The following is a 16750-nucleotide window of genomic DNA, read 5'->3' on the forward strand; positions in this document are numbered from 1 at the left end:
AGACGGTCCTTGAAACAAGACGTTTCAAGTTTACTTTATAAAGTAAGTAAACAGTATCCTCCAGGGTTCTGCGTGCTGATTCATTGTATTGCTACCTCTATTCCACATTATAATTTCTGACAGTGCACCTGTATTGTAAAAATAAACAATTTGCTGCTGTAGCGTATTATTTTGAAGTTTTTGATTGCACAGTATTGTGGGTTTGCATTTAATTAATTTGCTTTGACCATGGAGTTATTTTTGAAAAGATTTGATTTTTTCAGTTTGTGTTACATAAACTTTCTGTATGAACCAAGAATAAAGGCCAAGTATACTTAAGTGTAATTCTAAGTGTCTGATAAGTACGTCCAATGAACTGGCTGAACTGGCTTTACTGGAAAAGAAGTGTACTGATAGCGCATATGGCAACACACAGTCATTGAGTTTAAATATATACTGCAGGCTTTAAGTGCCTCTGAAGCTGTACTAACACACATGCCCTCATCATGACTGAGTATTTTAAAGGAGACATTCCTGTTGTAGCTTTTAGCTGCTTGCTCATGCTAATGTTTCCAGTTTGACTATAGCCTTTGATATTAACGCCTCACAAACAAGACTCCACCAAACTGTGTGAGACTATCAGCTTTACATTTTAAAATGACTGCCACACCGCTTTGTTGTTTGATAAAGATGACACTGATTTCTTATCATGATTTTTTTTTTAATAAAGATATTGGAAGCACGAACCATAGTACCATAAGACAACAATCAATAAGGGCCATATACAAGTGTTGAAATACTGAAATATTTAACTTTAAATCTGAAAAGTGAGTGCAGAGTGACTTACAGTAAATCCCGTGGTTTTTTTTTTTTTAAGGAAACTTATTGTTGGTACAGTGTAATATGTCATCTCCCTCCATTCTCACAGTATGTTAAGAAAAAAAAAAAAACCTTAATCGCGTCCTTGAAGCGTCCCTCTCTTGAAGAACGTATTAATATTAATGTACAAAAAAAAGTATGAAAAGTTTAACAGAAATGTAGATGTAGAAATAAGTAAAGACACCAAAAAACTTCACAGAACTGTGTCTTTCAGAAAGCAAAACATAATGCATCTTACAAAGATGTGAGGTACTGCAAAAATACCAGTCAGTTCATTTTGAGAGAGAGAGAGAGAGAGAGAGAAAGAAAAAAAACAGAGAGATGAAAAGATTGTTGATCTGTGACACTGCAGAAAACATAAAAATCACCAATAAATAAATACAGAATTACACAGGGTCTAATTTACATCATCCGTTGTTATTATGCAGTTATTTGTATCTTTGAATCCTGTGAATGTGTCTCTTTATCTTGGAGTTTATCCTGCAGTTAGTTCAGGATAACAGGCAAAGGTCCTGGGTAATGATTCATCAAGGATTGTTAACAGCCGGTGAGACGTAATGCTTTTGTTTTGAAGGAATAAATCTAACGCTGCCGGAAATGATAGCCCTTTCCTTGGTCTTCTTCTATCAAAAGTTGTGTATTTGTGATCAATCAAACGCTACAAAAACACTACTCATCTCTAAATGTAATTTTTGTGTGCACTGAAGATGATGGATTTTCTTATTTTGTGACAACACATTAAAGCTGTGATTTAAATAAACTGTGACCAACTCTGAGATCAGCTGCAATGCATATGGACCACATGCTAGAAAAATCTAGACGCTACACAGAGTCTAAGTCACACCATGAATGACACTATTACCTTCTCAGAAACCTCTTCCCCCTGTTTTGGGGAAACCAATATGTTTTTAAATGAGACATTAATAAGGCACAGTTCTTAGAGTCTGTTTGTCTTTAAAGGTGCAGCTGTAACTCTGCTACACGACACCTCATCACTTTCACTCGAGTGTCCAATTCATCACATGAAACAGTGGGAAAATACTCTGGCCGATGCTCGTCATTCCACAGCAGCGAGCTTCAGATTGCTCTCCCTCCATCCATCCATCTGCAGACAGACGCGCTCTACACGGCGGAGAGGTCGATGCGATTGGCTGAGTTGGTGCTTTTGTCCCACGTGTTCATTTTAGTGGGAGTGACACCATCCTTGTTTCCATTCATCTACAAGATAGGAAGGAGAGAATTTGGCTCGGGCAGTGAACAGTTGCACAGCTCTTCGGTCAAGTCCATCTTTAACACGAGCACTCACAATGTCGGAGTTGAAGGGCTTCACATTGATGTTTCGGATGGAGCTGCTGGTGAGAGACCACACCTTTGTTTTGTGTTTGAAAGCAGCTCTGACCTACAGAACAAGGACAAACCATTACACCATTAGAGCTGCACGCCAAATGAAATTCTGAGGTTGGGTGTGTGGACAAGAATGCTCAACACGCGACATGACCAATGAAAACATACAAATCACTACAACACACATTTGACATGTTTAGTACTTTACCTCCGAGTTGAGAAGACAGTGAAACAAGAAGACAAAGAATCCCTGGAGAAAAGAGGAAATGTCAACTTCAGGAATGAAGTTTATAAAAGCAGAGTGGAGATTAAGCTTTTGTAGTTGTAGCCTTGAAACTGAATAAACTGCCTTTACATATCAGGCTGCCTCCTGCACCGCCTGTTTTAAAAGCATGTCCTTAAACACATCTTTACTGCGCTGCTTTTCACTCATTATTAGAACTGTATATTTTTGTCATTCATTCGTTTTGAATCCCATCTTAAAATACATTTTATGCACTGAGAACTGAGTATATATTGCTCTAAATCCCAATAGCAAATTCAGTTCATACTGTACATTATATGGAAGCTGAAAAGTCATTGATTTACAATAGTTTTAAATTCCATTTTAAGACGCTTTTTGTGCACTATGAAAACAGTGTGGTTACTGTTTTAAAACTGTTTTTAATGCCATCTAAAAATCCATTCTTATGCACATTCACAACTGGATAGTTACTGTTTTAAAAATGTTTTAAATAACATCTCGAGAAACATCATATTTTTTTGACTGTAATTCAGTCGGAGAACTGTATGTATTCGTTGTGCTGATGTTGTTTAAGTGGTTGTTGTTTTTTTTTAAACTTATTTTTCTTTTTCGACTGGATAGCACTGGTCAACAGCTGTTTTAATTGTGATTTGTAAATAAAGCTGGATTGGACAACATCATGTCGAAATGTACGTCTTACCTGTAACGAGTTGAATATTGCAAAGATATATAGGAAAGGCAAGGAGTGTGTGTTCACAGCTAGCACGCCAAAGATCCAGGAGATGCCGAGAATCGGCAGGAGCACAGCCACGGCCTTTGCAGTCAGCCTTAAAATGAAGTAAAGCATATTCATTTGATTGGATTTTGATAATTTGACCGGATGTAATAATCACAACAGTTCTGCTCGGAACTCAAAAACAAACAAACTCACTTGACTGCATTAGCATCTCCATGAACCTTGTAATTCTCTCCGCTGATGCGAGATATGATTCTGGTCACAGACACCAGAATACCGATATTTACCTGATAATAAGAGAGGACATCAGGTTAAATGAGTTAAAAGATACAGAATAATACAAGGTTACAAAGACTAAAGATTCAATTGCATATTGAAGTAATCAATGAATAAAAATGAATAAAAAAAAAAGGCAAATGACTGCAAACTTCTCACCACAATGACAAACAGAGCTGGTGCCACAAAGGCCCAGATGGCTCCGTTCTTCAAAGACAGCCAGCAGCTGTGAAAGCAGGGTGAAATCAAGTTATGATGTTGTAATGTAAATATGACATGACACATGCAGTTACTGTTAATGTGAAAGCTTTTTGAGCAACATAAACCGCGGCCAGTTCCAATTTCTTTCCACAGGTGATGTCATTCTTATGCAACGCCACCAAGCTTCGACAGAACATTTGTTCAGCGTGATTTCTTTTAACGCGCAGCTCATACATACTTGTCAACTTCACCGTAACTGTCCAGAGCTGATGTCATGGACACCACACAGATCACCAGTGGAGAGCCTGATAAACAAACAAACAAACAAACAAACAAAATCACTACAACACAGCACCCCTGGCTGGATTCTCATATTGTTTAGCGGGAATGCAATCAACGGAATGACTTGAAGACGTCTGGAAACATTCAATCATCTCATGAGGAGAACCAAAACCAACAGTCAACAATCCGTCTCTTAATATTTTCCAACTTCCTAACTGTGGCGCTCAGCCCAAGTCACCAAATGTTTTCCTACTAAAGTCTTTTTAAAATGGGTGCAGATCCATACATTTATGTTAAATATAATTCCTGGCTATAGGCTGTGTAGTTTTTGCAACTCTGAGGAGAATAAATCGTGCTTTTTTTTTTCTGCGGGGTGGGGGGTTAGGAGGGGATATTTTCAGCTGCAGATTTTCAGTGCCGGTGAGTATTTCCAGCAGCAGGATGGTTTGACTCAAAATACACAGCAGGGCTCGTGTTTGTGATAATGAACTGCAACTGTGTGGCTCACAGATGTGGTTTCATCTGTTTATAGACAACAGGTCTCTGTGGCACTGATGAATAAATTATTCCAGGCTTTGGCTACAATCACGCCATTGTTGTTTCCTTGCCTTTAGTGTAAAGCAATTTAGCCTTTTTTCCCACCTGCGCAATATATGGAGAGATGAGCTTCTTTGTTTTTATTGTTTCTAATAGCTGCATGTCTCTCACTCCTCCTATCTCACTCCTGTTGATACATCTGCTTCCACATTGTTGTGGTTATAACACAAGATAGACACCTAACTCTGCTCTCCTGGCTGCTTTGGATGACTCTAAGCATCTAAGCATACAGCGTAGGAGAAAACAAATTCTATACATTCTATTCTAAGGAAGTGAAAATTGACATTAGAAAGTTTCCCTCAAATAAAGTTAACAAACCTGCGTGACCCGGTCAAGCATTATGTCGCTGCTCAGATCGTAAGCATTTAGTAAGGTCAGCGCTGAAAGTTTCTTACACTCTCTACGACATGAGAACTGTGGTTCTGAGGAAATGAAAGATCCCGGCTTCATCAACGCTACAGCAATTAATTATGATTTACTCTCTCATTTGTATCAGGTACACATTTCCCACTGTCAGAAAATTCTCTAGCACATAATTTGTACTTGGCCACACAAAATGAAAAAAACAAAACAAAAAAAACACTGGCCAGAAGAAAGGAAGTAATAAAAAAAGGATCATTTTTCCTCTAATGGGTTCCACATGTGAAGGAGGAACTATGCATTCCCCAGCAGCCAAAGACAGTGTCCATATGTCCCAGGGTCTTTTTTATCTGTCCATCAATGCTGGTTCACTGAGATCAGGAGGAACAATTGTTACTCAGGAATGTAACTCAAAGCAGATTTATTTAATAGGGTCACCCTCATTTGTTTATTCTGTTCTAGGCCGGTGAGGTCACTTCAAAAATAGTAAGATCATTTTTACAGTACAAGCATGGCATGAAGACAGTGGGTTAAAGTGGGGACAATAAGATAAGAGAGAATAACATGAGCAAAAGTTATAGATATCTAGGTGAGGTCAGTGTCTTTGTATTCTAGTGCGGGAATGTTAGACATCTCCTGACCTACCCCAACCGATGCCGTAGTAGTAGAAGTGCTTGCTGCCCTCAGAGCCAAACACCTTGATCACCATACTGTAGAGGTGGAGACCCTCCACCAGCATCCAGGCGAAGGCACTCAAAAAGAAAAAGTGGAGCAGGATAGCCATGACTTTACAGGGCAGCTGTGACAAGGGACAGAAATCAGGCGTTTATCATTAAAATCCTTTTCCGTCTTAGCCTAGCTCATTTTTCTCTTGTCAAATGTCATTCATGTTTTCTTGTGTAGTTTAATTTGTATAACATTTAGCATTTTTTTTAACCACAAAATACAAATGTGTTGCTCATTATTTATTGTAATACACGCAGATATACATTCACCTACATAACATTCAAGACTGAATTGTTTATGATAATGTCTACGACCTTGCTGTGGTTGCTAAAGCATTAATGCTTGCTGTCATCGTCACTGGTGCGGCGCTGTGCACCTACCGTGCCCGGGTCGAAGCTGGCACTGATGAGCAGCAAGATTTCAGCCACCAGGATGGCGAACGACAGGTTGGCATGGATGTGGTAGCGTTGGTTACGGATGGTGCTCACTGACCTGCAGGGCAGCAGCAAGTGGACAATATCACCTTGGAGTCTGAGGCTCTGGGCCTCTCAGACGAGTATAAGTTTCTGGATTATTACTAAATAATCCAAATATGTTTTTTCTTTAAAATGTCCTTTTAGAACAAGAGGGAACTCCTTCCACACGTTTACACAATTTCGTAATTAATCCATACTAACGAGCCTGGTAATGCATATTGCATTTTTGTGTTTTCTCCACACTCTCTGGCCACAACACATCAAACTGAGTGCACATTCAGCTGTCGTGATGGCAAACTGTCTCTGCTAGATTCATCAAAGTGGCCCAAAAGAGACATTTTGCATAAATCCAGATTTCACCAAATGCATTGAAAAAGGTCTTCTCTGAAGTATTTGTTGGTTATTGACTTTGGGAATGTGGAAAAACAGGTAAATTCCCTAAAACTACAATTTCTCTTCCTCCAAATCATATTTCGTCTTTTCCACATGATGTCATTATGATAACTAATTCAATATTGTTTCAATTCCATTTTCCGGAGGCGTGTGCCCGTAACAAAGGTTTTCTAAATTCAGCGTTAAAGCCTGTTGTAGTTGACTAATTTGAGGATGCTCATGCATATGGACTGAGATTGGACTCTTCCATCTTTAGTCAGTGGATGTATTGATCCATCCATCCATCCATCCATCCATCCATTTTCTTCCACTTATTCCTGCTAAGGGTCGCGGGGGGGGGGGGGGGGGGGGGGCTGGGGCCTATCCCAGCGGCTATGAGCGAGAGGCGGGGTTCACCCTGGACAGGTTGCCAGTCCATCGCAGGGCCAACACATAGAGACAGACAACCATTCACACTCACAGTCACACCTACGGTAGGCAACAGTGCTAACCACTGCACCAGCGTGCCGCCTTGACGTATTGATGTATTTTTTTATTGGAAAGAACACATCTGACACAAATCATTACTCAAAGAGTAAAATGTGTTTTTTCCAATAAAAAAACACATCTGACAAAAACCATTACTCAAAGAATATTATATATGCATACATATATACATACATATATATATATGTTTTATACATTAATTCATATATAGGTTGAAGAACGTTTGAACAAAACTGGTAAATCTGCATTATAATAGTGAATGACTGATGATACTCACGACAAGACTGCAAAGGTGACGAGAGTAATGGCAAGGCAGAAGATGGAAATAGAGCAGCCAACGTAACCAATGGTTGACAGTGCCACCCGGTGGCTGCTGGTGAGCTGTGTATGGAAACACATGACGGTTAATAATGAACCAGACAGCATGAAGCCCATCATCATTTATATATTGGGTTAGGACGACCACAGCACCAATCTTTAGAAGTATATCCTCAGGCAGGCCACCCTCCAGACTTGTCCAAAAACTTTGGTAAAATGTCTCAAGTCCTCCAGAGTAAAGTATTTCATACTGTTGAGTTATTCACATTATGTTTTCTTTTTGAGATACATGTGTTAATCATTTGAAATAAACTTGTTTTTCTATTGTATGAACTCACTGTAGAACTGCAGCCAAATACCTATTTTTATGGTTTTGGAGCAAGCAAAATGTACATTGTCCAAGTGACGGAATTGTGTTTCTCTTTATGCACATAACCACGGATGCACTCCCCAATGCATTGATGTTGTTTTGGAGTCAAAGCTATTTTGAGGGTTAGGGTTTGATTCGCCATTAACTATCTTCACATGTGCCTTGTCATTATGAAGGCAGAGGAGTCCTAGACTTCCAGAAAAGGGATACGTGGGATGTTCCCTTGCAGCTGAGGGATGAGGCAGCCCGCTAATTAGAGACTGGCGGAGGGAAATATAGCATCAAATAGACTTCTGCAGCTTAAATACAGCAGTGGCCCATTTAGCTGCAAAAAAAGAGCTGCCTATTTAAAGAAGCCAACAGGGTTGCCGACCAGACTCCTACGGCACGTTCTCTTGGATAACTAAAAGTGAGTCTGCGGTGACACTAGAGGTTTAGCATTCCAAGATTCTCTAATTGCAGGTAACATAAAAGTAAAATACAACACTGAGATAGGTTTAGAGATGAGGACACTCAGCAAGAATGTTATCCCAGATGTTCCAAAAGAACTGTTTCTGGCTGGTCTTAAGCTGGGGGCTGTTGAGGGACTGCGGTCCTTCAGGAATGGACCACTGACCTTAGCAGGGACCCAAAACACCCACACTTAATCATGGTTGTCCACAACACTTCTGTATGAAACCACCAGTGGAACCAACATCTTGGATAATCAACACTAGCAATAGTGGCATGTTCAAAAAAAGCAGCGGTGGGGGCTTCTGGTTGTTACTGTGTGGTAAACCACTGCTAATCTACAAGTAACCTGCTTGTTTCATTGCCTCAGACACAAGCAGGGATACTTTTGAAGTAAGAAGCATCAATCTTTAGGTCCAACTGAGTTTTTTTTTCTTACATATTTGCTTTACATTATTTCTCCTGTGTTCTCCTCAAGAAAAACTATCAGAGCGATGTCTTCAAAGTGCCCTGCTAGTGTCGGCTTTCAGGCTTGTTAGCTACACATTACACTGTCGGTAAACACACTTGCAAATGTCACTCTGGTTTGGTTAGGTGATGGCGTATCATTATAATTTAGCAACTTACTGTCTTCCCATGACTTAGTAGCTGCAGAGTGTGTTTGCTTTGTCTCTTGTTCCCTCCAGTGTAATATTAACATGTCAGCTGCTGCCAGTCAAACAAAACAGGACATCTCTTCTTGTTTCAGAAATGGACTATAATGATCAAAAATGTGTTTTCATTTGTGTATAAACACCTGAAACTAAGAATTATTGTGTTTTCATTAGCAAGCATTAGCCCCTGTGGACTCTAGATGCAGGTCCTCTTCCAGCGAGTCTGCTACGCTGCATCAAAAGCCCAGAACAGACCAACCAGCACGTTCTGACAGTGACTGATAGTTTGCTTCAGCCCACTCTCTCATTTCTTTTGTCTTAATTGTAAAAAGCTGCTAAAAGAAGACGGTAGGGATTCCTCAGTTGTGTTTTTTCCCTACATTTGCTACTGACTGCAACAGTGCAACTTCATGCTTGGACCCCAGGGGCATTAATCACTTTCCTGTGGTTTGAGCATTTGTGGTTTAACAAAGTATTTTCCTTTGTGGGAATAAATAAATTTTTTTGTTCTGGTTCTGAAAAAGTGATTGCTGCTGCTCATTAACAATTTTGTATGTCAGAATGTTGTTAGATGAATGATCTTGCAGGCCACCGCACATGCTGGGAAAGGGAGTGATGAGAAAAGAGGTTGCAACCTGCAACTTCCCTGCTAGGTGTCACTAGATCCTACACGATGGTGCTTTAAAATCAAAATGATTGATTCTTTGAATACAATATATAAAATGGCAAATGGCAAATCTTTATCCATGGGATAAATATTCTGTCTTCTTGGAGCCTGGTTTCTCCCCCAAATTACTTTTTGCCGCATGTTCACCAGCCATTTGCTATTTTCTGTCTGTCTGCCTGAGGCGCTGGGCTTGGTGTACTGTTGAAGTGCGTCAATAAACAGGTAACATTACCTGTGTATCTATTTCTCATGCAATCCAGGTCCATAAGCCGATACTGGGCGGACAGTGTACAATAGTAAATAGGCTGACAAGAAGATTCACAAGAACAATAATGTAGAAATCAATGAAAGCAAAACAACAAGCTGAAAGGAGCTAAATTGGTATATAAACCCAGTGGGAGCTGCAGAGTTTGCTAATAATGCTCTTGTGAGTTCTCCTCTTGTTTCGCCTGATTATTTCATCATTTATGCGATTGTAAATTAGAGCTGAGAACAAAGTGGCATACCTTTAAAGGAACCACTTGCATCAGGATGGCGAAGTTGGTGAGGTGGTTGCACAAACATACAGAGTAGGACATATTTCCATGTGAGCGCACACACCCTTGGTTGGACCATACTCCCTCTTTTGAACTGAAAAAGAGGCCAGTTAGGTATTAATTATAACAATAAGTATTTGGAAACGTATTGATATCAAGGTGCAAGTGTAAAACAAAAAAGTCCAAACTTCTAGAAGAAAAACAGGTGTTTTTTTTTTTTTATAGCGTCACCACTGACAGACACTATACAACATGGTCTATTGTGGGGGATGCACTGATGATTCTTGGCTGGCTTTAACAGGGCAGCCTGACAGGGCAGTCCAATAATTCACATTTTTCTTCAGCTTAAGGGCAAAGAGGAGTCATGAGAGGAAGCCTTTGAATCCAACTAAAACACATTCCCTTTTAAAATGATTTATGCTGGCCAAATACAGCCTCACTTATCAGATCACCAAACTTTTCCGAGAGCTGTGACTCAAGATCCACCAAGCAACACATGTAACGCTGGATGTTTTTGATTTGAGTGAGGAAAGGGAAATGTTTTTGTTATTTCTTTTTGTAAAGCCAAGTGAATGTGTTTGACAATCAAGATAAAGCCTCCTTGGATCAACCATCAGAACGATTAACGAAGATGTGGTGTTTCTAAATCATGAACACACCCACCTGTAGTCCAAGAAGGCGCAGTAGAGGAAAACTTTATTGCTCTGATTTAACACTTGATCTTGCTGTTCTTTACTCTGAAAAAGAAAAGTAAAACAAAATTCAGACAAGTCTGGTTAACTGGAACAATTCATATAGGAAAACATATGCACTTAGATGGCTCTGGCTTATTTAATTACAAGCTTTGTTGCATAAAAATAACCTGCAAGCGACCCTGTATGAAAAATGTGCTTTGATCAAGAGGATGAAGAAGAACATTTCAGACACAAAAGAGCCTCGTTGACGCTCTTTGAAAAGAGACTGCGCCACTTGGATGTAAGGAGGAGTAACATTTTAGCTCCTTTAACTTCTGGAAAACATTAGAAACTCCATTAATCTGCAAATGCAAATAAAACAAGACACACTAAAAAGGCTGCGACCAGACGCAGATCAACACTCAGCAAATGTTATTAATATGCTGAATGGAAATCTGTACTGTCCTCAGGAATCTTATTTGATTATAACTCACTTTTTCCATGTCATTCCCTAATATGAGATTCAGAGTCCCAGAAGAGAATGAGCTAATGGCTGAAGTGCAAGAATTCAGTAATTGGGTCTTGGCACCAGTTTCAGGTCAAACCGCCACCCTCCTCAATCTGTCATCTGAGGAAAACAACACTTTGATTGGCTGGTTCGGGCGCTCACCTCTTCTCATTCCCTGAGCCTTGACTCTCAGACTCAATAAGTGTATGATTAGATGGACCGCATCTGCACTATTTCCTTCTGGAAAAAGTGAGAGTGAGAGTGAAGCTGACAGTCAGGCTGTCTGTTTTTGGGTCCATAAGCTCCGTGATTCACATTACAAGGCATAGCACAATACGTTGACTTCATTGTAGAACCAAATGGTTGCTCTCATTCTGTCTGTTTCCCACATGCGGCTCTTAAGTCATCAGGAATTGCGACCCTCCAGATGAACGCACCAAGAGATGGTGGTGAGCTTCGAGGAGCTCCAAGACACCCTGTGGGATTTACTGCTCCCCTGAGGATTTTTATCAACTCATTTTTATTTTAGGGTGCATAGAAAAGCAGATGGAAGAGAGACGAATAAACTAGCTGGCACGCCGTAAGCTTCACTTTACAGTCTCATACTTGCTCTCCACAAGCTCTGATGCACTGCAAAAACCAGTATCTTGCCAGGATTTGTATAAATCTGACCGGGAAAATTGAATCTAAATAGCCATGCAGTAAGTGCAGTAAGCAAAATTTACATGTTAAATTTCTTGAAATAAGATTATATTGTCTTTAAAAACAAGCCCCTTGATCTAACCAAGGCACTACCTGTTAATGAGTCTGTCTTATATTAAGCCAATTTATACTTTTTTGACTGAAAATGGCAAATGTACTTTGGAAGGCTTCAGTTTTGCAGTGTGTTGCTCAGCGGTGAAGGAGGACTAAGGGCGGACTCAAACTTGACCTGATTGCCTTGTCCTGTAGCATTGATTGTACCTCCTCCCCACTCTCCCCCTGGGCCTGCGCTCACATTGCTCTCAAACTGCCTGACCTGGCCTGGGCAGCAAATAATTTTCCTCAGTGTGAGGTTAGACACAGAGACAAAATGGAGGGACCCTCATCAAAACCTCCAGAAGGTCTCTATGCTACCATGAGCACTGGATATATCGCTAGCTTTGTTTTTGTACTGTTGTGCCTATTTATGAACATGGTACGGCTGACATTTCCCCTCTCAGTGCAGTTCCTGTCGAGACTGTGATTGCTCGTTACTGTGGTGTACAACTGTAAAATACACAGCTGCTCGGGAGAAGATTCTAGTGGTGTGCATCGCCAACAGGAGCAGTGCCACCACTGTCACGCTAGGAGAACAATGAAAGGGCGTGTGCAGATAGCAGCCTTAGCACACACTTTACCAAAAGATGACCCCTGCAGCACCCTGCAGCGTGGCCATCAGGACGAGGTGGCATAGGCCACAACGCTCAATCTGGTCCTTCGTAGAGTAACTTGATGGAGCAGATGGTGTTTCCCAGTAGACTCCAAAGCTGTAAATACACTACTTGGTTAAGGCAGATTATTTTGTTTTTTTGTCATTTTCATCTGCTGAGCTGACAGATACATCACGTTCACATCTGATGCTGTGCCTGTATAACTGTACCATGATGAAGACCATTGCTTTCAACCTTGCCAGGGCTATGAAAGTGAACTATGCCTGGATGCGGTTGAGCAAAACTCAGTTTGGGATGCAAACTTGGAACACCCACTGTGGGAGTGCCCAAAACCTAAGGCCAAAATGTAAAAAAAGAAAAATGTCAGCTGTTATCCCAACTTACAAACAGGTGACAAGGGAAATAAACTGTAACATATTAAGCCACCATGAGCCACAACAACACCTTCAATGGCAATGATTCGACAACATTGTTCCAAAATCTCTCTTAGGTGTTCATTTAGTTGGAAATCTGGCCACGCTGAAGTCATAGCATATGAAAATGTCCTTTTCCAAGTCAAATCTTTCAGTGACGTCTCTGTTCTGGGTTGAAGCTTCTACACTTCCTCTACGCTAATTTCTACAGGGCTCTCCTTTAATTTGCTCCCCATCTGACCATTGACGGACCATCACACCTGTGAGAAGTGCTGTTTGGCCCCGCTTCCTCTCTAGCAACTGTCTGTTTGTGGTATATCCAGCTTGTTTTCGAGTTGCAGGGACCTGAAAGTCACTGGTGAGTGTTAGAATGCATTAAGCGATCTGGCCAAGCTTTGCACACTGTTCCCTGGTGCCCTGACGCCTCATCTTCTACCAGCCAAGACTGCAGCTGACACTCCAACTCTTTATTAAAAACAGAAGGTGAGCAAACGCCGTGGAAATCACTTTGAGCCTAGAGGATAATAGGCACAGAGGACGAAAAAAAGGCAGCGATTGTAGACTGATGCAGAGTGACAGGCTGATAATAGAGACGAGTCAGAGAGAGGCTGATAAATCCTAGATAGTCTGGGTGTTTCTAGTGCTTTGTTACTCTGTCCCACTTGATGTCAGCCACAGCTTCATGTGCAGTGCTTACTTCATCCTCAACTCACTGAACCTTTGATTTTACACCAGCGGAGTCAAAATATGGCAAAACACTATTGGATAACTTGTGCATTCAGGTCCAGTAACTTAAAGTGCTAGAAACATAGATACACTGCATTCGAAATTACAGCAATTTCATTATACAGAAACGTGGTTATGCAACCAAAGGTGGCATACTGTTTGATGAAATTCAAAGATAAATTCTAAACTAAAAGGTAAAAACTGAGCGGGATTGATTCTGAGCCCTGACACCTTTCCATGATTACAAGTGCCACAAATCCTTGGTTTGATTAAATTGGGTTTTTTCAAGGTTTTAAGATGAATTCTCCAGCTTCAGATTTTATCTTCCGTTTGCTATTTTGAATTCAAAATTGGCTCGATTTTAGCTCCGTATATCAGCAGCAAAATGTGCTGAATACATCGAAGTACTCTGCAGAAAAATGCTACGCATGAATTATGTAGATATAGGACATTTTTAGACCGAACAGATTCTTGATAATAGTTCATCATGTTGTGCCTGGAGATGTAAATATTAAATGCACAAGTTTGTTTTGCTGTTAAATGATTACAGAATGGGTGTTCTTCTGCATGAACACATCATCACACATCCATACATTTGCTTCTCGGGCTTTTTTGTGTGTGATTATTAAACGCCTTTCACACTCAAAAAATTCTGAAGTTTGAAAAGCAACCCTGGGCCACAAGAGAAAACTTCAACTACATTGCATATTTTATACCTCTATTCTTTTAAATTAAATCTTAATCAGAGCATGTAGTGTTAAAGTTTATGGCCTGTATATTGGGTAGTACAGAGTACAATACATCCCTACGTTCCTCCCCGTGTGGAGGAGCAGAAGTAAAAAAAATGGTAGAAAAATTGCAGAATAAAGTGCTATGATGTGTTCCACAATATCTGGGGAAGCTATTACCAATAGATTGTCAGGATACACCACCTGATGACACTCTAATGAAAACACACCAACCACGTAGACCACCGCTCCAATCAGTTGTCATGGTGAATAAATGGCCTTGAATGTTAACTCGAGAGACGCTGGCTGCTGCCTAATGTAAATGGCTCTCCAGCCTAAACTCAGCCTTGCCCTCTCTGCTGTTTAATGACTGTGTTGAGCCTGCTGGGTAAAATGACGAGGGATGAAAATAAACACTCTCATGCATCACACGTCTCAGATGATACACAGAACCCAGCAATTTGTGTAAGTCCAAGCTCTTCTGCCTCGTGTGTTTGTCTGTCAGACCTCCCATGACTGGCAGAGCTGGAGGACGGAGCCTGGCTGCGGTTGAGCAAACTTCACCCAACACCAACAGCATAGGCCTCTTTAACTCCCCAAACATTGGCCAACTTGAGGCCAATTTAAATCTCAGCTTTTGACAGCTGGCTTTTCAGCAAGATGTAAATAAAGAAAAGCTGGCGAAAGCTGCAAATCATCCATCGTCTTTTAGATCAAAACAGACAGACAAGTGCTGTCAGGAATATGACCAAAGAGCTGTTGTATTGCGCGTTCACACACGCGCGCGCGCACACACACACACACACACACACACACACACAGTCACTACTTTTGGGGTATGTAAATAGACTTAACATTTATTTCCTGGAGACTTATCCTAACCACTACTTGCCCAAACCTAACTTTAACTTAAACCACTGACCCAAAAATCTATGTTTTACCAATTGGAGACAAGTTTTTCATCCCCCAACAGGCACACACATGTGAGCACACACACGTAAAAATGCATGCACACTGGCACACAAACACACACACACACTCTCACACACACACACACACACATAAATATTTATACATCTGATAAGTGCTGTTTGTCTGTCAGAAGGATTATGTAATAACTATGAGGCCAATTGACATCAGACTTGGTGGAGGGGTATAGAATGAACCAAGGAAGAACCCATTATATTTTGGAATAGAAGCGTTTAAAACATGGTGAAAAACTACATTTTCTTATGCTGAGGTCTTCAGTCTCTAATCTCCTGCCTGTTAGCAACATGCCTTGTTGGAGGTACGTACTCTCCTAATCCCCTCCAGCTGGTTTTTGCTTAGAACCAAAACACTTTTATTACTGTGAAAGTATTGTTACTTGTCTAGCTTTAACAAAAAAGAAAACCAACGCTGAAATAACTTTGAGGTTACCATTTGTACTGTGTCATATGTCAAACATCCATAAGAATCCCCAAAAAGTTATCTTATGACTCTTACCAAATCGAGCATGTAAAAAAAACAAAAAAAACTTTGAAGATCTTTACCACTGGTCTACTGGAACTACTGGTTATAAATAAAAACTCATATTTAAGTACCACTTAAACATATTCTCAATAAAATTATATTTGAACTCAATTTTAAAGAACACTCAATACTGCGAGGTCATTCTTGACAATGGAAGCAGAAGTTTTGAAAATTGACGTTCTGGAACACGACAGCAAGAAGATCTTGAATAACGTTTTGGTCAAATATTTGAAATACCACTCTGTCCGTGTGGAGCTGACACAATGGCTTTCAGCCACAAGTGCAGTCAGGCATATTTCAGAAGCAAAGAAATCTAAATAAAAACTGTGGCTGTGCTAAATTTAAAAAGCAGCAAAAATATTACAGCGTCCTTTTCCCTCAAGTGTTCCAAATATTTGCGAACACAGAGAGCCAGCGTGCCATCGGCTGCCAGCACGGCCCATAACATCATCAGTCACACTTTACACAACAGAGTATTATTTTACACTAATCTTTTGTGGAAGTGAACAGTGGGTGAAATATATGTGAATCAAGGTGAACAAAGGTGTTGGCCGCTTTTGACAATACTTAAATTGTTCTGCATAACAACAGAGTCCTGCTTGCACTTCCCAAATGCTGCAGTAACTGCTGTTAAATTTAGCAAGAGAGGGGAAGCAGAGGGAAGCATTACTCACTTCAACAGGCTAGAAAAAAAAACACAACAAAAAAATCTAACCACAGCTAAAAGCGTGACCTGGAGTTTGAGAAAAGACTGAATCACCTTAAGGTTGACATACAAAAGCGTCACACTGACACAGCCTGAGA

At 40.4% G+C, this 16750-nt stretch overlaps 1 protein-coding gene across 1 annotated transcript in view; it reads right to left on the bottom strand.

Annotated features, from left to right (window-relative positions):
• Positions 1–710: 710 nt before the first annotated feature.
• adgrd1 (adhesion G protein-coupled receptor D1) overlaps positions 711–16750 on the bottom strand; it is a 34001-nt gene continuing 17961 nt past the window's right edge. The window contains exons 14-25 of the mRNA XM_086207293.1: positions 10637–10710; positions 9944–10067; positions 7257–7360; positions 6005–6116; positions 5544–5697; positions 3898–3964; positions 3618–3684; positions 3378–3469; positions 3147–3273; positions 2411–2452; positions 2165–2257; positions 711–2076 (exon numbers count right to left, since the gene is read on the bottom strand). Coding sequence (XP_086063419.1) covers positions 1981–2076; positions 2165–2257; positions 2411–2452; positions 3147–3273; positions 3378–3469; positions 3618–3684; positions 3898–3964; positions 5544–5697; positions 6005–6116; positions 7257–7360; positions 9944–10067; positions 10637–10710 — 1152 coding nt within the window. The 3' untranslated portion in view covers positions 711–1980. The remainder of the gene's footprint in view (positions 2077–2164; positions 2258–2410; positions 2453–3146; positions 3274–3377; positions 3470–3617; positions 3685–3897; positions 3965–5543; positions 5698–6004; positions 6117–7256; positions 7361–9943; positions 10068–10636; positions 10711–16750) is intronic.

Source organism: Aulostomus chinensis, chromosome 6 (genome assembly GCF_037954235.1).
Source record: "Aulostomus chinensis isolate RoL2024-O1b breed Wild chromosome 6, RoL_Achi_v1.0, whole genome shotgun sequence".
Classification (NCBI taxonomy): domain Eukaryota; kingdom Metazoa; phylum Chordata; class Actinopteri; order Syngnathiformes; family Aulostomidae; genus Aulostomus; species Aulostomus chinensis.